General features: G+C 35.9%; 1 protein-coding gene across 9 annotated transcripts in view; it reads left to right on the top strand.

Annotated features, from left to right (window-relative positions):
* Positions 1-23809, top strand: part of fibcd1a (fibrinogen C domain containing 1a) — a 172992-nt gene that overhangs the window by 64099 nt on the left and 85084 nt on the right. For all 9 annotated transcript variants that reach the window (XM_048209265.1, XM_048209264.1, XM_048209258.1 and 6 more), the window contains 3 exons: positions 1802-2281; positions 22801-22966; positions 23225-23361. In XM_048209265.1, coding sequence (XP_048065222.1) covers positions 1802-2281; positions 22801-22966; positions 23225-23361 — 783 coding nt within the window. The remainder of the gene's footprint in view (positions 1-1801; positions 2282-22800; positions 22967-23224; positions 23362-23809) is intronic.

The raw sequence follows: 23809 nt of genomic DNA, 5'->3' as shown, positions 1-23809 counted from the left end.
CAAGTTGTGGCAACCAATCGGAATCCTCTCAAGCGAGGACCTCTACTTTCCGATTGGTTGCCGCCGAACCGCGTCATAGCCCATTACCATAAAGTTGGCTTGATTTCAACTCTCCTTGACGCTCTCGCCGCCGGCGGTGTGAACACACAGTTATGGTAGGTCGGACTCTTGTCATAGAATTTGATTACGAGATTAAAATCTAGACTTTAAATCTAGCACTACGTTTTATCAATCTTTTCGTATTATATGCAGCTTTTCTCTTTCTTAATGTGTGTCCATAAGAGAGAGAGATAGAAAGAGATGTTAATCAATTTATTACTTAAAGTTCATATTTTAACGTATCATAATCAGCATGTGTAGAGTTTGCAATTGACATTTTTAAACATTCCGAGGTTTGATATTTTCTGGTAATGACTGTCTTCAATAACAACAAAGCCGTATAACAAACTGCTATATAACAAACCGTGACTCACTGGCGCCATCTTGCGTCCACTTAGCGACTGTATTTAAAATGACTACTCGTGTTGCCAGGACGACTGTTTTGTACATTGTAATGGATTATAAAGTAACAAGCTGGATGTACAGTATCCCTTACATCATAGGACCTTAATTTCAAATAAAACAGGTGATAGAAATATTATTTTGTCTATATAATACAACTAAGATAAAAAATAGGATTTGATTATGAGAATTTTTTTTATTTTTTTTAATGACTCGAGACTCGACTCGGACTTGTAACAAAAGACTCCAGACTTGACTCGGACTCCAGATAAAAGACTCGTGAACATCTCTGCAACACACATTATTAAGAGTCAAGGGTATGTAAACTTTTACATACTGGTTAACAATAAAAGTAATAATTTAAAAATAACAGTCAACTTTGATGATCCATTTTATCTTGCATATACTGCAAAGGCTATATAAACTTACGCATAGAATTTATACTGATTTAAAGTCCCAGAAGTCATAATGATGATGTGAGCAATTTCATATATTAACAATATATATCAGCCCTAGTACAATATAATGAAGATACACATTATGTGTAATTGATGCTTCATCTAATTTTATCGTTCTCGTCCTCCCACAGTGAATATAGTTTATTTGCTTCTTAAACCAGCTAAATCACTGGCATTTTAGCTTTATAGTGTTTCATAAGGAGTGCACCCAAAATGAAAATGTAATTACAATCAATATCAGTTTGCTTTCACCATGATTCTTTTATCAGAACATCCCCGATTCTGAAAGTCTGGGTTTAGAGAAATTCCAGAGTTTCCTACTGGTTGAGGTTGCATTTATGTGCTGTGAATGCTATCATCCTGACTTAAATTATCTGGAGCAAGGGATGGTGATTAGGTCTTAGGCACCCGGGCAAATACATTTTCTTTTTCCGTCTTTTATAAACACCTTTGTGAAAAGCCTGAATTTTATGCATTCAGGAGTCTTCAGGTGTTACATAATAGGAGATTAAACTTTCAAGAGGCATCTCCATGCATGTTTAATACTCAACAGGGATTTTTAGAAATTTGTAAGCTGCAGTTGTGGGAAACCTACTTCTGAATCTGTGTTATCGGTATATGTCAGATTTGATATGCCCTCCTGCAAGTTTAATCAGCGCATATTACTTATGTATCAGCTTTACGGAGTTGTATTTAAGATTAAAATGTATTGGGGGAAAAAAAAAACACATTTCTGTCTGTCTATGACGTGCTGGTCATTTTAATGCTTCTGTTGAGACATGTCTTTTATTTTTGTATACTAATGCATCTCGTTCTGTGTCTGTTTTTCACACTCTCTACAGAGGATGAGCTGTAGCTATCTCCTATGCACCATCCTGCTCTTTGTTGCCGTGTTACTGGCTGTCACGGTAACCGGGATCATCCTTCTGATGAACCATTACCAAGCGCCCAGCGGCCCCGACGGCCCCCCTCTCATCAGCACTAACCAGGATGAGGCTAATGCCCTGGTAACCATCGAGAGAGGCGACGGCTCCCGAATCAACATCTTCATTGACCCCAACTGCCCCGACTACAATAATAACTTCCTGCGTCTGGAGGGCGTGCAAACCTCACTGCTGCACTCTCTCACCGACCACGACACTGATCTGAAGTCAGTGAAAGGGCAGGACCGGGCTCTGCTTGTTAAACTGGCTGAAGAAGTGGCCAAACTGTCTGCCCATGCCAGTCAGCTGAAGATGGAGTACAACGCTCTGAGACAAGGCCAGGGCAACATTGGACAGGAACTCAGCACTCTGCAGACCGAACAGGGCAGGCTTATCCAGGTTAGTTTGAGAAATGTCACTTGTGCTCCAAGAGCAGACTTGAAGAATCAGCCTGAAATGAATTTGTCCCTGTAGTCGTCGCATTATCCACAAAGCCAAATTCCCGTGCATTCCAAGTCTGAAGTTCTGGCATGAAGAACTTGCAGAACAAGATTCACAAAGAATGAATGGCAGCGTTGATAGTGCTTTTTGCATTGTTTTAGCGCCTGATTCACTAAAGGAATTATGCAAATTAGTTAAATGTGCAAATGCAACCACATTCCCTATCTTTCAGGCTGGTTCTGAGTATGAGGTTGTTGGGAATGCTGCACACTGTGTGATCTGGCATACTTTGCTGGGACTTTATGGCATTGCCCAACTACTGAGGTACCTGATTCAGAACTTTACATCACTCATCTGGATATACGCCTGGTTATAACTGAACAAGTGTTTAATTGTGGTTTACCATCTGCTTTCCATAGACAGAAATATCACAGTGTTAAAGGGTTAGCTCACCAAAAAATGAATATTCTGTCATCATTTACTCACCTTCAAGATGTTCCAAACCTGTATGAATTTCTTTCTTCTGCTGAACACAAAAGAAGGTATTGTGAAGAATGTATGTAACTAAACAGTTGATGGGCCCCATTGACTTCCATAGTATTTTGTTTCTCTCCCATACTATGGAAGTCAGTGGGGCCCATCAACTGTTTGGTTACTGATGTTCTTCAAAATATCTTCTTTTATGTTCAGCAGAAGAAAGAAATTCATACCGGTTTGAAACAACTTGAGGGTGAGTAAATGATGACAGAATTTTCCTTTTTTTTTGGTGAACTATTCATTTAACACCACACTATTAATAGCACCAGGCTCAAGAGTTTTATAAATGCAGCATAATCTAAAACAAGCCTAGATAGAAAGAGTTTTGTGGTGAAAAGAGTGACCATGGCTAATTTTAAATACTCGTGGAGCATTGCTATTATAGTGCATTTATTTTTAAAATAATGTTTTATGGTGATCCAGCAAAAACTAGGTTTATTCAGAAGCTAGATGATTTTTAACTGTTTAAATGCTGAAGAAAATCAATAACCATTTACAAAATAAAATTCCATTTTGCCATATAATTTTATATATTTTTATATACTTATTAATAATATTGTTTATTATAAATAAATAATTTACTATATACAGTGGGTACGTAAAGTATTCAGACCCCCTTAAATTTTTCACTCTTTGTTATATTGCAGCCATTTGCTAAAATCATTTAAGTTCATTTTTTTTCCCTCATTAATGTACACACAGCACCCCATATTGACAGAAAAACACAGAATTGTTGACATTTTTGCAGATTTATTAAAAAAGAAAAACTGAAATATCACATGGTCCTAAGTATTCAGACCCTTTGCTCAGTATTTAGTAGAAGCACCCTTTTGATCTAATACAGCCATGAGTCTTTTTGGGAAAGATGCAACAAGTTTTCACACCTGGATTTGGGGATCCTCTGCCATTCCTCCTTGCAGATCCTCTCCAGTTCTGTCAGGTTGGATGGTAAACGTTGGTGGACAGCCATTTTTAGGTCTCTCCAGAGATGCTCAATTGGGTTTAAGTCAGGGCTCTGGCTGGGCCATTCAAGAACAGTCACGGAGTTGTTGTGAAGCCACTCCTTCGTTATTTTAGCTGTTTGCTTAGGGTCATTGTCTTGTTGGAAGGTAAACCTTCGGCCCAGTCTGAGGTCCTGAGCACTCTGGAGAAGGTTTTCGTCCAGGATATCCCTGTACTTGGCCGCATTCATCTTTCCCTCGATTGCAACCAGTCGTCCTGTCCCTGCAGCTGAAAAACACCCCCACAGCATGATGCTGCCACCACCATGCTTCACTGTTGGGACCGTATTGGACAGGTGATGAGCGGTGCCTGGTTTTCTCCACACATACTGCTTAGAATTAAGGCCAAGAAGTTCTATCTTGGTCTCATCAGACCAGAGAATCTTATTTCTCACCATCTTGGAGTCCTTCAGGTGTTTTTTAGCAAACTCCATGCGGGCTTTCATGTGTCTTGCACTGAGGAGAGGCTTCCGTCGGGCCACTCTGCCATAAAGCCCCGACTGGTGGAGGGCTGCAGTGATGTTTGACTTTCTACAACTTTTTCCCATCTCCCAACTGCATCTCTGGAGCTCAGACACAGTGATCTTTGGGTTTTTCTTTACCTCTCTCACCAAGGCTCTTCTCCCCCGATAGCTCAGTTTGGCCGGACGGCCAGCTCTAGGAAGGGTTCTGGTCGTCCCAAATGTCTTCCATTTAAGGATTATGGAGGTCACTGTGCTCTTAGGAACTTTAAGTGCAGCAGAATTTTTTTTTGTAACCTTGGCCAGATCTGTGCCTTGCCACAATTCTGTTTCTGAACTCTTCAGGCAGTTCCTTTGACCTCATGATTCTCATTTGCTCTGACATGCACTGTGAGCTGTAAGGTCTTATATAGACAGGTGTGTGACTTTCCTAATCAAGTCCAATCAGTATAATCAAACACAGCTGGACTCAAATGAAGGTGTAGAACCATCTCAAGGATGATCAGAAGAAATGGACAGCACCTGAGTTAAATATATGAGTGTCACAGCAAAGGGTCTGAATACTGAGGAACATGTGATATTTCAGTTTTTCTTTTTTAATAAATCTGCAAAAATGTAAACAATTCTGTGTTTTTCTGTCAATATGGGGTGCTGTGTGTACATTAATGAGGGGAAAAAAATAATTTAAATGATTTTAGCAAATGGCTGCAATATAACAAAGAGTGAAAAATTTAAGGGGGTCTGAATACTTTCCATACCCACTATATATACATATATATATATGTAGATAGATAGATAGATTGATAGATATAGATGTGTATATATATATATAGATATAGATATATAGATATAGATGTGTATATATATATAGATATAGATATATAGATATAGATAGATAGATAGATAGATAGATAGAGATTTTTTAAATATATTTGAAAGAAGTCTCTCATATGCACACCAAGGCTGCATTTAATCAAAAATACAGTGTGAAAATAGTGATACTGTGAAATATTTTACAATTTAAATTTTTTCTATATTAATATATGTGATGGCAAAATGATTTTTCTCCAGTCTTTAGTATCCAGGATCCTTCAGAAATCATTCTAATATTCTGTTTTGGTGCTCAATTATTAATAAGTCTTCAGTTTTAATAATGGTTCTTAGTATGATCAAACCGTTTTTGCTGCTTAATAATTTTTTGGAAACTGTGATACATTTTATACAGCATAGTGTATATATACAGCAGGGTTGTGCACCATTCCTCAAATTCTCAATATTTCCCAACTTTGATATATATTGTGCTTCTGTGTCGTTTAATGGTATCTGATTTCATGTGAGCAGACCTTGACACGTTCCACTTGAAAACCAGTTTTTGCCTTTTGCTGAACTTTTTACCGATAGCATTTTTAAAAGTACCACGCTGCTTGCCTCTCCTTCACCTGTGTCATTATTGTAAAAAGCTTCATCAGCACCACTTGGATTGTCAAGATTCAAGAGTGAAGGAAAATCACAAGCACCATTACTCACAATGTCCCACAAGTTCCCACTTTATGACCTTTTATGAGTGTAACACTCGATGATTACAGCAGACGAGAGATTATTTATCCTTGACAGTAATTTGAAGCTGAAATACTAAGGTTTCTCAAACATTCAACAAATCTTCCAGTGTTTACAAGATACCATTTCTCTCTTCTGCCAATATGTTGTCGGCATACTAAAGCTCTTTATGAGCTTTTCCCGTGTGATAAACGGCTCCATCTTTATTTCGTTCTCTTTTCTTTTTTTAATTGAAACATGAGGGAAATGACTCGCCCGTGAACTAGTGGGGGATGGAGCTCACACTACGCAGCCGTATGCCAACATCCTCACCAGGCACACACCTCATTTTCACTGTGCATTTGAAGATGAGATGACAAAATGCACTGGAGCTCAATGGTCAAACAGTGGAGGACTTTATTTGATGTGGCACACCACAAGGACATTATAGCAAAGAATTCACTCGACCACATAATATCTGTATAAGAAATATTAAAATTTGCCTGTTTTATATAAAAAAAAATTATAAAATATATATTACATACAGATGACTGTATGTATATATATATTTGATTGCGCTTTGAGATTCAGCTGTGCTGCTTTTTAATGTAAACCTTTTTACTTTTGCTACAAACACATATTATATTATATTAATATTATATTAATATTAGATGATCGTATTTCATATTCAAAATATTATGAAATATATAGTACATACTTATCTCTGTGTATGTGTATATATCGTCGCTGCCCGATGAAACTCACGTATGTCCAAAACGGTTGCTTTTCAGGAAGTGAAAAAAACACCGTATTTCAAAAGCAGTTGAATGTAGCGTTGTCATACTTGGTACGGCATCTTTACATGTAACCATATTCTTGCCAGTGTAATGATATAATCCACATTTGACCAAAATTGAGTTTAAATGGACATACATGCATATTTTACAGTAACGGTGGTCGATACGCGTTCTTCTGATCATTAATTAGAATGGCCAAGTCGCGTTTCATTTTGACAGATGAATACGCTCAGTTTATTAAATAGCCTACGTCTTAGTTTATTAAATACGCTTAGTTTATTTAATATTAATTATACATTTATTAAATGTCTCTTGCAAACTATGAAGGGACAATGAATCAATACACTGACATGGTAATGCTAGGTAGATACTTTGTTTGCACAGTCCTACCGTAATTTTGTCACTCCTAGACGTACGTCTGGCGTCAGGGGGGAAACGTTTCAGGCTATGTTTATTTGGCAATGTAACCTCACAGTGTTATTCGGCTATCCAGTGCTGAGCTTCGATGAAACTTCACGAGACCGGCGAGACGCTTCCACAGGGCGGGAGATACGCGGCGTGATTGACAGCTTTGACACCAAATGGATATACGTGAAAATCAGATGACATGATTTCACAACTTTTCATTGGCCATTTAGATATGTGAAGCATACTGTATACGGAAATGAACCTGGACGTTCAATCCGTCGAAAAATCTCAAAATCGGCAAAATGGACATACGTGGTTTTCATCGGACAGCGACGATATACACATTAAACACATGCTGTCTTAAAGTGACAGCACCCTAATAAACCAGTTGCTGTGATGTCTGTCATTAATGTTCATCAAAGAACAAAGGTTACAGAGATAATTGTAGCTTTAATAAGGATTAATCTATATTTTGTTTATAATTTATGCAGTGAAGAAGAATGTACAGTGTTCAATAACTTTATTCAATTTCTGTATATTTCCTACCTGTTAAACAGGTAGGACGGCCACAGGGAAATATGACATTTATTATAATGGGTTTATGTGAAGATTGTTTTATGGTCACTTAGATTAAAAGTTATTTTTTTAAAGCCTAAAAAATTTTGAAATTGATAGCTTTCAGTTATACTGTAATGTTGAATGTCTATAACATTTTTTTTTAATCAATTTCATAGAGACATCAGTACCAGTGTTATTGGCCTGCATTCAAAAAAAATATGCAATTCAGCAAATATTTAAAATATACTGTCTTTAAGTTGTTTCTACATTAATTTGGAGAGTAACTGAGAAATTATTACAATATAAACATATTAAAACCCCCAATGTTTTTAATCACGATTAATTACAGCAAAAGAAATGTTCGATTAATTAGTTAATTTTTTTAACCAACTGACCTATATACAGCCAGTTGCAAACAAAGGAGAGGAGACTGATCTCAATGCAGCACTATAAAGGTTTATTAACAACAAACAAGAAACAAAACACTACCGGGTATAGTGCAATGATAACGGACAACTGAACTGAACAAAACACAGAGAAACTAATTAACGAAATCAGGTGCAAACGATAATCAACTCTATGGAAAAACCAACTGAAAGCAAAGAAACTAAACACAGTGAAACATAACAGTGTGTGTATGTGTAATATATATATTTTTTTATTATATATTGTTATATTTGATCAAAACATCTACTACAATTTTCCCAGTATCACATAGTAATTCAATAATATTTAAATACCTTTTTGTAATAGGAATATCTTGATAATCTACTAAACGTCTAAACAGCCAAATCCCTTGTTAAATTGTATAAATTATGGCGTAATTGTCATTTTGTTAAATATTTTATCAAAGTGCCGTTGGTGTCCTGTGTGTCTGATATGCGATAGCTTCATTTCAGACCTGGCTCTGGAGAGCAGGAGACAGAATGAGAGACAGATGGGATCTGCGGCCTCTACATTTAGATCCGCGTTTTATGAATTCAGCCAGTAAACCAGGGCCATGCTTTCATTACATTCCCTCGGCCAGACAATAAAAACACTGCCCCATCAATAGGGATGATTGGGTTGAGAAAAGGGGCTTGTATTCCACAGCCTTGTGAAGTTTAGACTATACAGCCTGGTAATATCATGGGAACTTTTTATTATTTATCACAGAGTCAGAGATAACTTCATGATATGGATGGATTTCTCAGCCCAAGGGACGCACACGCTTGTCGTGGTTAAGTTGATGGGAGCTATAAACTGGTTTGCACACACTCTCCTTGAAAACCGCAGAATAAATCGGAAAGCAAATATGAGGCCATTGAGCGGAATTACAAGAATACCGAACGAGAGTTCCGAAGGGTAATTTCAAAACTTAATTACAGGTATACCATGATATCCTGAGCTCATATGATTAGATCTCTCTATAACCTGTGTTTACCTTCTCTCTACAGATGAAATGAAATGCAATATCTGCCCAGTGCTTACTAGAAAATAGCGGATTCGATCATGTTATATAAAGTAAGCTCTATTAAATCATAATAGGCATCATTAAATTTATCTTTTCCAAAGGTAATTTTTTTCATGTGCAGAGACAGCACTATTAGTCAAACATTATAGTGAAAATTGCTCCTTTTGTTTAAATATCCTGATATTCAGGCTCAATTAATTGCTGGTGACATTACCTGTTTGTCTGAACAATATAGATCAAATAAGGTTTTGGAAGTAAACATCCCATTTATTTTTAAAAATTGTGTTTAATAGCTGAATTCCCAGTGAACAGCTGTCCTACTCATAATCCAGTATCAATTGTAGATAACATAAACGGTTCTCATTGTGCTTTCAAACTACTAATTTTGTATATATCTGAATATTTTGCAATAAACCTAAATTATAATGTTCTTACTTAAAATCAATAAATATAAACCAAGTTTTATATTGTGCCATTGTTTTTTATTTGATTACATCATTCACAAATTTTCATTGGATTAGTAATTGATCCAATCATAAAATAAAATTATTTAATTTTGTGTTTTTTATGACTTTTCTGCTTCAAATTAGAGCTTGTTGGTTAGGTCCGTGGCTTATATGGAGAAAATAAATGGGAAAATACTTCTGGATCGAAGGCTGCTTAAAAAAGTAGGTAGTAGGAGTGTTAGGTTACTCTCTCACTGTAAGCTTTAATACTCAGTTCTGATTTATTGCACAGATCGTTGTTCACATGAGCTGTTTCCATTCGAAGATGTGAATTTAACTTGTGCGCAAATTTGGAATATCGCATAAAACATTTGCGAATAGAGCACTGTTTCCTTCCAGTGAGGACAAGAGAACAAATTCGTCACTTCCTGATAAACTGCCGCTAAATATCACTAAGAAAAATGGAAAATGCTGCAGTAGAAGCCACTGTATGTAATAATTTTCGTATATAATAAATTACTTGCGCCTCAGGGCGCAGAAGAAACAATAACCGCTGCCATGTTATCTTGCATTCACATGCCTGGTGTTTGTGTAGGGCCCTATAAAATCCGTTTTATTTTTTCCCAAATACCGTTTTTTCCGTTTTAATTTTTCTAGATTCCGTTTTTTTCCGTTTTATTTATTTTTTGACTTCATTTTAATGGTTAAATTAAATTTTAGTAATCAAAAAGCATGTCTAATTAATTGAAATAATGAATCTTGTCCAATTTACCAACAATTTAATAAAAGTTTAACAAAAAAAAATATATATATACTTTTTTTTTTTTTTTTTTTTAGGGCCCTACGTTTTATTCTTTCCCCTCAAATTTTATTTTTACCAAATTCTGTTTTCTGGATTACATTTTAATGGTTTAAATCCATTTTATTAATCCAAAAACATGTCTAATTAATTGAATTCTTAAAAACAACAATATTAATTAATTAAAAAATATTTTTTATGAACTTTTTTTTCTTCAGAAGTTCTGTTGTGTATTGAAATTTTTGTGGCAATCAAATGAACGCATACCATTTAATGTATCTTTTAATCATGAAATTAAACTTTTTTTGTCAATCAATGTGCTGCACAACAGAGCTTTACTGTTAAAAGTAAAACATGGAAGAAACACTGAGATTATTGTTTAAAATATATTTGAATAATTTATTATTAAATTAATTTATCTAAATTCTACTGTACAACAGTAATATGTTTCTGTCAAGTTAAATCGAACTTTTATTTTGACGGTTTGCCTAGAGCTTTGAGTTTCTCTGTGTTTATGATGGTAGTTTTCTCAAACGAAGCGGTTAAATTCTGATGAAGTGACTTTCAGAGCAGTTCTGGAGATTAACTCGTGCGTTCATATAGTGAGGCGACAGAGGACGAAAACACCGCGAGCGTCGCACGCGTGGTGTGAGGTAAATGAAACTGCGCTTCCGCATCATTCATTTCAGAGGCACACAGGCATGCAGAATTCATGTTTAAATAGCCTTTTTGCAGTTTAATATTCAGTCACTAGTCTATATCGCGATTTCATTTACGTGTACTGACCTGCTTTTAATTCATTCATCAAAAATGTGACAAATTCCGTGACATTCCGTGTTATATAGTAAATTCCATTTTTATGAATGGATTCCGCGATTCCGTCCACGATTCCGTGATCGCGGAAATTATAGGGCCCTATTTGTGAAGTGAGGCGCTTCTAGGAAGGGAATTATACCCAACCACTTTAACGACAGACTTTGCTCAGGCATTACAGAATTACCAAAACAGCATTTCAGATCATAAAATATGTGGAAGGAAACATAGCTATTGTTGTTTTAAATGTAGCCAAAATCAGATTCCAGTGTGAACACATCATGGTCCTGAACTGACCCACATGCGCAAAAAAACAATAAAAAGACAAGTAAACATGGAGGACATTAAAGTAAGCAATTACATGTTATTTATTGCGTGCTGCGGAACCCTAGCGAATTTATAATAAAACATCAGACCTATATCGGGTTTAGGACCACATATGAAAGTGGGCCCAAATCAGAATCGAAAAGATCAGATTCCATGTGGTTTGTGCTGTTCACACGGTCATTACAAAAACAGATCTGAGTCACATATGAGCAAAAAAATCGGATTTGGGCCACATTTACCTGCAGTCTGAATATAGCCATAGGGAATCTTGTTATTTTTGCAGTTCCGATTATTGCCACTAGTGGTGCGGAATTCACACTCTTTACCTTTGATCAAAAGAAGGTTTATTTCTTCGAGTGACAATGGAATTGTTGAGATGCTAAGTAAATCTATCCTCAGGGTCTCTTTGAAGGATGGATAAAGGTTTCTTTTGTGGATCCCAAGGTGCCTCCGATCTGACTCGGCAAAAGCCCTGGATCATTAATGAGGTTGGCTGAATCCAGGCCTCCTTAGTCATTATCCCACCTCAGTGCTCCCGAGAAACTAGAACACAGGGAACATAGTGATGAATTAGAGGGAATATGCCACTTTTATAGCATAACTTCCACAGAATGTTACTACAGTGTAACATTGCATGAGTTTTCATGCTTTTGAACTGAGTGTTATATACAATGAGGTCCAAAAGCATTTGCTTTTTTTTACTGTTGAACACCATTGCATATGACGTATCAAATTCAATGGTTAATCATACTTTATTCTCTATATTTCTATTGCAAAGTCAGCTTTCAGGATATATAATTTGTCTCCGGCACAGTACCTGCCATCTCCTTCTCCTCGTTTAGACTGGAGCGCTCACAACTAGGTCACTGCCACGGCTGCAGAGTTGGCAGCACATCTGAGGTGGCAGGAGATCAGTGCCATGCATTTGGGGAAGTAGTTTGCGCCTTACTATTCCACTTTAACAGCATCTTAACACCCATGTTCAGTGTGTCATGAAACCTGGGTTTGGTAAAGGGCAGGTACCATCTGACATCTTTTTTTAAAACCCATTTGTTCCTTCAGGAGAATTTATTAGTCCTGCTAGGACCTTATTAGAACTCTCTTGTTAATTATGAGCATAGACTTATTAGAGCGGTTGCCGGGGAGATTGCTCTGTGAAAAGAGGAGCTCACGGCCTTTCTTCCTTTACGAAAAACTTTTGGCAAAGAGACCACTTTCTTTTGTCCTTTTCCTTTGGAAGGTGGGAGGAGGAAGAAAATGTTGACTCATCTGTCAGCCAGACTTTGAAATTAATACATGCTGACACTTCCCCTTTTCTCCTGGCAAAATCGCATCTGTCGTCTGCTGCAAAATGCTAGGATGGAAAGATCACTTTTTTTGTGATTGTAGTTATGCCTGGACAATTACATTGTTGTCATGTTTGTTTAATTATAGTTGAACTCTCTGAGAAGAAATGTAAATTTTGTCTTAATTTACTCACTCTTGTGTCATTCCGAACCTATGTGACACAAAAAGTTTGGAAAAAAATATTTAATAAATTATGGGGTTACACTTTATTTTACAGTGCCGTAGTTGCATTGTAATTACTCAAATAAGTACTGAGTACTATTAATTAACTATTCATACTTACTATAGAGTTACAGTTAGGGTTTTGGATTGGCTTAGGGTTAGTTACTTGTAATTATGCATAATTTACTGTTATTACTATAGTAAGTACATGTAGTAACATGTAACTACGGCACTGTAAAATAAAGTGTAACCATATGGGCCATTCTACAGAATTGGTGCAAACTGCTGTCCCAAAACCATAAAACACATCTAAAAAGCAATTAAGTATTCAAATCTTAGATGTTTACTAAGATCCTTCTATTATCCTTCTATTACTTCTATTGAATCCCACAATAATATTTAAAATATCAATAAGCTTAATATATATAAAATCATCATTTATTGAGTACTTTCAATTGGGAGGTGGCTGTCCCAAATTCTAACCCCTAAATTTCAACTTGTGAGAATGATATTGAAATAATTTTTGCAATTTTTTTTACGTTGGTTTTTTTTTTTTTTTTGGTCTTTTGATTTTTTTTTTTTTTTTTAAAGTGAAGTTAAAAAAATTGTTTTATATTTTCTTTGTAAATCATGAAATTTTATGTAAAAAAAAAAAAAAAAGTGCTCCGTGTCACTACCGAAACAGTTGTGTGTTTTAGTCCTTTGGCTGTGACTAATTTTAACTACACCCCTACATTTTTGATCAGGAAATATTCCTGTGTCCCTCCCTCTCATAGCAACATGGTGAGTAGATAGGTCCCAACATTTTGATGTAAATGTGTTCAAAACTAGGGATGCGCATTTGAAGCAAAAATAATATTCGAAGATCACTGGGAATTATTTGATTATTATTCGAAAATCGCACCCCTCCTCCGCATGCATGCATGCACACATGTATAGGCTACACACATAAATGGAGAGAGAGACAGAGAGAGACCATTCACACTTTCAAACTTTTTTTTTCACGGCCAGAGCGAGCGAGAAGTTGAGCTTCCATAGGAACTAACTGAAAACGCTCGTGCTGCGAGCATTATGAATGCCCGTGCGGAAGTGAGAATTTTACTTTCGCTTTCAAATTAGCGCCAATTCGGGAGCGGCGATTTCTTGAATGCTGGGTTCATTGTTATTTTTAATGAAAAACATAACAAGAAAACAGTATAATGACGAACCCGCTTAAATGGACGCGTTTACCTTTCCTTTGAAACCAAAACTTACACCGTCGTCTTGCCAGTCAAGAGTGAGGTGAAATCTGACTCCTGCTGCTGATCTGTGCTGCGACTTTCGTTCGGCTCACGTTGAATTGAGTAGACACGTTTAGTTTTTAATTGTAGTGTCTGTTCTCTAACTGAACTAAATGATTTGTATTACTATAAAAATCAAAACGACGGTGGGTGGCGGTGCCACGGTGGGCAACTGATGATACCGGTTTTGTGGCTGAACACCGGGAACACCGCCTATCGCAGCAACATACCTCAAGCCGTAATGATTATAGGCTACCTAAACATGTTATAACATATTGTAAAAAGGCCTAAATGACGGCACTTATATGAACATTACTTTTAATGTCTGTTATATGCCACACAAGTCTACAGTAGGGCTGACCGATATATCGCATGCGATTGTCACGCGCATTTCGTCAGTAAAGCCGGTTCCCTGATTACCACTAAATCGCCATCACCTGCTTTCTAATGGAGCGGCATTTAATAGACAGAGCCGTAGTTCACTGACAAGCTACGCAATATCGCGTTCATTATCGAAGGCAATTCATCTGCGATATGAACGCGATATTGCGCAGCTTGTCAGTGAACTACGGTTCTCAGTATGTCAGACAACGTGTCCTTCTGTTGTCCGAGAGTTGATTGACAGTTTTTAGTTGGCAGCGCGCGCCACCCTCTGGTTACATGAACGTGTCACCACCGCATCAGCACTGAAAACATGGGGAATTTATTTAAAGACAATAATCGCACAACCTATTTGATATTCTATAGTTAAATCAACTAATCGAATATTCAAATATCGTGACACATCCCTATTCAAAAGTCTGAAAATCTGTGTGCAACTTTAAACAACGTCATTACCAAACACCTTTTTTCTGGAATTAAGCAACCTTTTTTGGGTTTTATTCCATAAAATGTAATTTTTATGCGTGTACAACTGTTCAGAACTGTGCTAGGTAACGATGTGCTGATTAGCTTTATTGAGCAAGGCTCAAAAGTTTCTAAAATGGTCACTACCGAAACAGTCAGGACCGAAACGTGGTGATGTTTCGGTTGTGACATCATTGTAATTTTGGGTGTTATTCGATAAAATTTAGTGTTTTTGTGTGTACAACTGTTCAGAACTGTGATAGCTAACCATATGCTGATTAGCATCTTTGAGCTAGGCTCAAAAGTATCTAAAATGGTCACTACCGAAACAGTCATGACCAAAGCGTGGTGAAGTTTCGGTTGTGATATCATCGTTTTGGTAGTGACAAAAGGGAACACATAATCCTTTATTTGGCGGAAATAAACACTATTTTAGTACAGTTATGCAAATTAGTATTTTAGTATGTTTTAGTAGTGTTTTAGTATGCGAGTTAAAATTCTGTAATGTTTTGTGATCACTACCAAAACTACTGTACTACTAACTAAATTACTGTCACTACCAAAAATGTGCAGTTATGACCAAAACATGGGATGTTTTGTCAAAAATAATACATTTATTTAGTTTTTTTTTTTTGTGCATTTAAATATATAATACCTTTTAAGGCCATTTTATATTATAATTTATGTAAATGTTGAAGTTGCTTTTAAATTACGTCTAAAATATCTGCACATTATCTGAATGCTGTTGTTGTAGAACCAGATGTTTGGAAATGAATGCACAATATATGGGATAAGTTCAGAGTGCAGAATCTTGTGTTTTCCGTCATTTGCATACTAAAAAAGTTTTGATGTGTCAGCAAGCAGAGCAATTTTTCCCTTTGGTCTCCTCCTGTTCGATTGTGCTTATTAATCTTTCGTCTTTGATCTATCATCAGTCATTTCCAAAACTGAGAGCTGTGTTCCAAACTTGGACGCATACTCTGTTGGCGAGATTATTGATGATACAGAGTCTTGCGGAGGAAGCGTGTTCGAATATGTCTATGATTAATGAAAGCCCCTCAAACAGGAAGCAAATTTCTTTTAAAAAATGTTTATGCCATCGATGTCCAGGTCCGGCGTGGAAATGACAAATGGGCCAGGCAGCACTTATTTAAAAGAGGGGCTATCTGTGTCTCTTTATCTGCTAAAATGTTTTGGCATGAGACTCTTAACCTCAGTTCATTTCCCTCTATCATCTCTTAACACGTTTTTAAAGCGATGAAAGTAGACAGACGTCGGGTAGATGTGCAGTCAGTGGGCGCTAATGTGCCCGGTACCATGCCGTGACATTGGCTGTGTTCATAATAGCTTTCTAATATACTACTCTTGCTATTTCTGCAGTATTTAGTACAGGTATGTATTATGTGCGCAGTATTTTTCTGTGCGCATCTTGAATACCTGCATGACCTGCTTCGTTCATGCAGGAATTTACTGTATGGAATATGATATCCTTCAGTGCAATGTACTTGACTTGACCTTCCATTTACAGTGTGATGCATGATCCAGTAGTAAAATAATCTATTTCTTGACTCATTACTTGATTGAATGGAAAAATGTTAAGAAACTTTTACACAAAATTTATTTTCAAGATGATAAAAGATGCAATGTAGTGATAATGTAGCATACTACTGTTTGACCTTGTGTACATGTATATAATTTTCTGATTGAATTAAATTGAATCTTTCAGTATAAGAATCTTATAGCATAATCTAAATTTATTAAATACATGCTTGCTCTTTTCCTTCTGTTCTTGTCCTTGCTTCTTCTCGAAATACTTATGCAGTTTTGCGATATATATTTTTGCTGTAATATTGAACAGTATGTTAGCTAACTCATTAATTCTCATTCATGTCTTTAAGAGTAGGATGGCCATGACCTTTCTTTTAATAATTAAAACATGTTTGAGTGTCCTCCTTGCTGAAAAAAAAAAAAAAAAATTCTTCAATAGCTTGACTTTTCAACTGTCTGTATCTAAAATCACCTACGATTGTCTTTGTTTCAACATGCACAGATAAAAATTAATGTTTTGTTACTGTGGATATTCATAATAATAATAATAATAATAATAATAATAATACAAATAAAATAATTTTACATTTACAATAATAATAATACAAATAAAAAATAATTTTACATTTATAATAATAATAATAAATATTAATAATAATAAATATTAAATATTATTATAATTGTTGTTTTGAATAACCACATTATTGTTAAAATGATTAATTATTATTTTATTATTATAAAATATTATTTTAATATTATCATTAAAATAATAATAATGATAATAATAAAATATATAATGATAAATAAACTAATTATTGTTAAATTTACAACAACAACAACAACAACAACAATAATAATAATAATAATAATAATAATAATAATAATAATAATAATAATAATAATAATATTATTATTATTATTAGTTTAATAATAAGTATTAGTTTAATAATAAGTATCATTAAAATTAAGTATTATTATTAATGATATGAATGTTTATCCAAAACAACATTATTATTATTATTATACATTTTATAAGAAGAAAATAAAAATAATAAAAAAATTAATTAATGTTTATAATTATATGATTTATTAATAATCATAATAATAATAATTATTATTATTGATGTTATTAATAATAACTATGATTATTATACATTTAATAAATTGTATTTGTTTCTTTATAATTTGTATTATTATTATGCACAATATTATTATTATTATTAATTATAATGTGGTTATTCAATACAATAATGATGATAATAATAATAATAATATTGTATTTAATAACCATAATAACCATAATAATAATAATAATAATAATAATAATAATAATGAATCATATCATAATAAACACATTAATTAATTAATTAATTAATTCATTAATGTTATTATTTTTCTATTATTATAAACTGTATAATAATAATAATAATAATAATATTGTTGTTGTTTTGGATAAACATTCATATAATTAATAATAATACTTATTTTTAATGATACTTATTATTCAACTAATACTTATTATTAAACTAATAATTATAATAATAATAATTCATAAAATAGGTAAATAATAAAGATAAATATTATTCAAAATAAGGTGTTCACATGCCCCAAAATTCTGATAAATACAGGTTGATGTGTTTACAATTCAAATCTGAACAAATTCTGATTAATATCTTGTTCATATAAACAGACTTTGAAACATTCATCATGGAATAATGCCTACTGTTTAACATACAGTTTTAAAAAAAATAGAAAGTTGTATGCAATGTACACTGTACAGTATTCAGTAAGTTGTAGTGTTCTGATCCAAACAGCCATTGAAATTTATAGTTCAAGGTGAGTTTTGAAGGGCTGGATCTTTTAATTGGTAGTTTCTTGCTGTGTTCTTTAATGAAATGGAGACAATGTTTAGCGTAGATGTGGTGGCTGAGGTCTTGCGTCCTGTTGAGTGTATGCCAAGAGGTTCAAGCCATTGAACAAACGGGTTAGTTAAAGGCTAGAGCATGGCTTGCATTGTACTTTTGGGGACATTATGTTTTTTTTTTCACATGTGTGACGTTTTTCTTTTGATGCTGGACAGGCCTCATAATGATAGACGTTTAAGTGTTGTTGCTATGGCAGCATGCCGGAGCGAACCAGTGTGTCGAGAGCTGCGAGTGATAATGCCCCAACCATCCACACAAAAAGTACACAGTGCGTCAGCCATCATCAACTTCAAGCGAGTGCACGCACACACCAACACACTTAGCTTGCAGTGTTGTCACAGCGACATATGTGCACACGCAGTCTTGTTAGCGACACACTCTCAAAGAACTTGATGCTTGTTCACACCCCAAAGGAGAGCTTTACACTTTCATGTGTCATAGGAAAAGGGCTTCACTTTAGGGATAATTTTTGCTAATCGCCAGCAGAGCTTCCTACATGTCCAAGTGCCACGGTGATTCATGATATTTGATGTCTGCAACACAAAGACCTGTCCTTGGAGAAAGGCGCAGTTTGCCTCACTCAGAATCAAGTTTTTTTTTCCCTCCATCGAGGTGACCTGAGCGGCTTTGCTGATGCAGGCAATAAAGAGAGCTGTCTGGGAAACTCAAACCGAGCGGCTTCCAGACCCACTGGCCGTGAGCCCACTAAACTGAAGCACTATCAGTGTTGTGCAGCATAGTGCACCTGTTACTTTAATGCAGTGCCGAGGGCCTCATGCTGATACAGAGACTTCATTGTTATTATTGTTTAAGCCAGGCTTTTAGGAAAGGCTAAAGCATTGCACGGCAATGCCAAGAAATCATGAAATAAAATGACTTCAGCAGCAAGCAATTTTTACACAAAAATATTAAGCAGCAAAAATGGTTTTCAACATAGATAATAATCAGAAATGTTTCTTGAGCAGCAAATCAGCATATTAGAATGATTTCTGAAGGATCATGTGACACTGAAGACTGGAGTAATGATGCTGAAAATTCAGCTTTGTTAATTACAAAATTAATTACATTTTAAAATATATTAAAATAGAAAACAGTTATTTTACATTGTAATAATATTTCACAATATTACTGTGTTTTTGATCAAATACAGTTAAGCTCAAAAGTTTACATACCCCTTGCAGAATCTAGAAAAATGTTAATCATTTTAACAAAATAAGAAGGATCGTGAAAATTGCATGTTATTTTTTATTTAGTACTGTCCTGAATAAACTGTTTCACATAACAGTTGTTTAGATAAAGTCCACAAGACAAAAAAATTGCTGAATTTATAAAAATGACCCCGTTCAGAAGTTTACATACCCTTGATACTTAATACTGTGTGGTTACCTGGATGATCCACAACTGTTTTTTTTGTTTTGTTTTGAGATGGTTGTTTTTGAGTCCCTTGTTTGTTCTGAGCAGTTAAACTGAGCTCTGTTCTTCAGAAAAATCCTCCAGGTCCTGCAGATTCTTTGGTTTTCCACCATTTTTTGCATATTTGAACCCTTTCCAGCAGTGACTGTATGATTCTGAGATTCATCTTTCCACACTGAGAACAACTGAGGGACTCAAATACAACTATTAAAAACGGCTCAAACATTCACTGATGCTCCAGAAGGAAACACGACGCATTAAAGGTGCCCTAGAATGTCTTTTTAAAAGATGTAATATAAGTCTAAGGTGTCCCCTGAATGTGTCTGTGAAGTTTCAGCTCAAAATACCCCATAGATTTTTTTTTATTCATTTTTTTAACTGCCTATTTTGGGGCATCATTAACTATGCACCGATATATAGGTTGCGGCCCCTTTAATTCTCATGCTCTCCGCCCCTGGAGCTCGCGCTTGCCTTAAAAAGCATAAACAAAGTTCACACAGCTAATATAACCCTCAAAATGGATCTTTACAAAGTGTTCGTCATGCAGCATGTCTAATCGCGTAAGTATTGTATTTATTTGGATGTTTACATTTGATTCTGAATGAGTTTGATAGTGCTCCGTGGCTAAAGCTAACATTACACACTGTTGGAGAGATTTATAAAGAATGAAGTTGTGTTTATGAATTATACAGACTGCAAGTGTTTAATAATGAAAATAACGACAGTCTTGTCTCCGTGAATACAGTAAGAAACAATGGTAACTTTAACCACATTTAACAGTACATTAGCAACATGCTAACGAAACATTTAGAAAGACAATTTACAAATATCACTAAAAATATCATGATATCATGGATCATGTCAGTTATTATTGCTCCATCTGCCATTTTTCGCTATTGTTCTTGCTTGCTTACCTAGTCTGATGATTCAGCTGTGCACATCCAGACGTTCTGCCCTTGTCTAATGCCTCGATCATGGGCTGGCATATGCAAATATTGGGGCATACACCCCGACTGTTACGTAACAGTCGGTGTTATGTTGAGATTCGCCTGTTCTTCGGAGGTCTTTTAAACAAATGAGATTTATATAAGAAGGAGGAAGCAATGGAGTTTGAGACTCACTGTATGTCTTTTCCATGTACTGAACTCTTGTTATTCAACTATGCTGAGGTAAATTCAATATTTAATTCTAGGGCACCTTTAAGAGTCAGGGATGTAAACTTTTTGAATTTGATGAACAGAATAAATTATACTTTTTTTGTCTTCTGGGAAACATGTAAGTATCTTTTATAGCTTCCAAGGGGCAGAACTAAATGAAAAAATATGTTCTTTAAACAAAATAAAAAAACTCGCACATCATCTTCTTGTTCAGAAGTTTTCACCCCTGACGCTTAATGCATCGTGTTTCCTTCTGGAGCATCAGTGAATGTTTGCAGCTTTTGTAATAGTTTGCATAAATTGTAGTTGCTGTGGAGTTGATTCAGCTCATCGACTAGCATGTGCCGTCATGTTAATCTTTTGTGTAAATCCAGTTGAATTGACCCTCGTTTGTGAAGCAGTCCGGCGTAAAATGACGGCATGGAAACAACACTCTACTACAACAACTCTTCCTCTTCTCTAAAGCAGCCCAACATGGCCTCACCCATGATCCCTGGGGCATATATAAGAATTTTTGTTTTTTATATTTAAATTTTAGAATTTTTTAAACATTAAAATATATATATTTTATATAAAACAATACATATAAACAGTATTTTAAATATTGTAATAAAATTAGGCAATTTTCATTTTAATAATAAAATAATTAAACCATTCATTATCATTACTTATATTTCTATTTTTCTATTTTATAAATAAAAAAATTCACATTTAAAAGTTTGTATCTTATTTGCCATATGAAAAGTTTCACAAAGCTCTTTTTGAAAATGTGGCAACTGTGCCTCGAACATTTTAGTGCTCTAAAGTATTCTTCAGGCTGATTCAAACATGAGTATGACATGAGACTTAGGGTGCGTTCACACTTGTCATGTTTGGTTCGATTAAAACGAACCCTGGTGCGATTGCTCTGTTAGTGCGGTTCATTTCAACATGTGTGAACGCTGCCATCCGAACCCTGGTGTGCACCAAACAAGCGGACCGAGACCGCTGAAAAGATGGGTCTCGGTCCGCTTCCAAACGAACTCTGGTGCGGTTCAAATGATATATGAATGCAACACAGACCAAAGACATGTAAACGAACCAAAAACAAGAAGAAGAGATCCTAAAAAGGACAGATTCCTCACGCATGCCGGTTTTTCTTGTCATAGTCACGAGTTTGCCCATGACAGGCATCAGACACGCGTCTCCACGCAGCAGATCGTTTGTGTGTGACGGATGGATTCCCGTCACTGTTTTGACTACTTTACACATTTTATAAGCTCTTCACGAGTTCCCAACTGGCCAAAATACCATCACATGCAGGCTATGCACACACAACGAGCGCATTTATCTCAGCACACAGCATTGTTTTGGATGTTCGGTAAGTTCCGTCTCAACATACTGTAGGCAATACGTCATAAAATCCGACCAATCACGTTGTGAATGTATCCCTATGCCTTTAGGTTCGGTATCTTTTGCTTCGGTGATAAAATTGCCAATCTGAACGCTAATCGGACCAGGACTAAATGTTTTTTTTTCTTCTTTGCTCCGGACCAAATGAGCCAAACGAATCCAACTACAAGTGTGAACGCACCCTTAGAGATCTCTGAGAGATTCAGTAGAAGAAATGGATCATTTGTGTTATCCTCTGTCCCTCAAACTTTCCCTTGTTTTCTCTCTCCAGCTGCTGTCAGAGAGTCAGATTAACATGGTGAAGGTGGTGAACTCTGTGAGCGACGCGCTCAGCTCCATGCAGAAGGAAACCGGAAACATCAAGAGCCGTCTTAAGGCAGATCTGCAGAGGGCTCCGGTGCGCAGCGTCCGGCCCAAGGGCTGCGCCGGTGGAGAGGGTAAAAAAAACTCCTCATTAGCAACACATTCTCAACTCTCCAGCCAGCCCTAATGAGCCCTAGAATGGTTTCACACCTATTCCCTCATAAGCTTTCCAGCAGTGTGAAAGAGACATGCCACTGCTTAGACAGCATGTGCAAGATGACAGATTTGAAGTCTGGAAGCTTTCTTTTTTTCATACCGTACCTTGAACAGGTTTCTCAAAAAATTCCACGTAATGTGGATTGATAATGCTAGCATGTCCTATCTTCTGCCAGGTTCCAGACCCAGGGACTGCAGTGACATCTACGCCAGCGGGCAAAGAGAGGATGGTATCTACTCCGTGTTCCCCACACATTACCCAGCAGGCTTCCAGGTCTTCTGTGACATGACTACTGATGGAGGCGGATGGACGGTGAGTCGCTCAAGTGTCAGTTCACCAGTCAGCGTCATACAATACGGCGGGGTGATGTTCGGACGTTGTTTCCGGTCACCTCCGAGCTTTGTTTTTTTGTTTTGCTAAATATATCTGAATTAACTGAACAGCCGTTGGAATGAAAATCACTAGTAATGAGTCACTCCATTAGGCATTGACTTGTTAAGCGTACGCTCCCACGCATTAGTAAGCAGGTCACAGATACGCGCATGAACGCATTCGCATGCACAAACACGCTTCAAACCGATGTTTCACAAGTGTACAGTTCATTACAGCAGCTGCATACAAAACAGACAGAGCAAACTATCTTTTCCGAGAGCATTACCTCCTCATTCAACGCACGCAGAAGAGTTTTAATTTCATGGTCTTTTGAATAAAAATAAAGATGCGACATAGGACTGGCAGTATATATATATCATGCAACGAT

This window comes from Megalobrama amblycephala, linkage group LG12 (assembly GCF_018812025.1).
Source record: "Megalobrama amblycephala isolate DHTTF-2021 linkage group LG12, ASM1881202v1, whole genome shotgun sequence".
Classification (NCBI taxonomy): domain Eukaryota; kingdom Metazoa; phylum Chordata; class Actinopteri; order Cypriniformes; family Xenocyprididae; genus Megalobrama; species Megalobrama amblycephala.
This window is presented reverse-complemented; position numbering and strand designations above follow the sequence as displayed.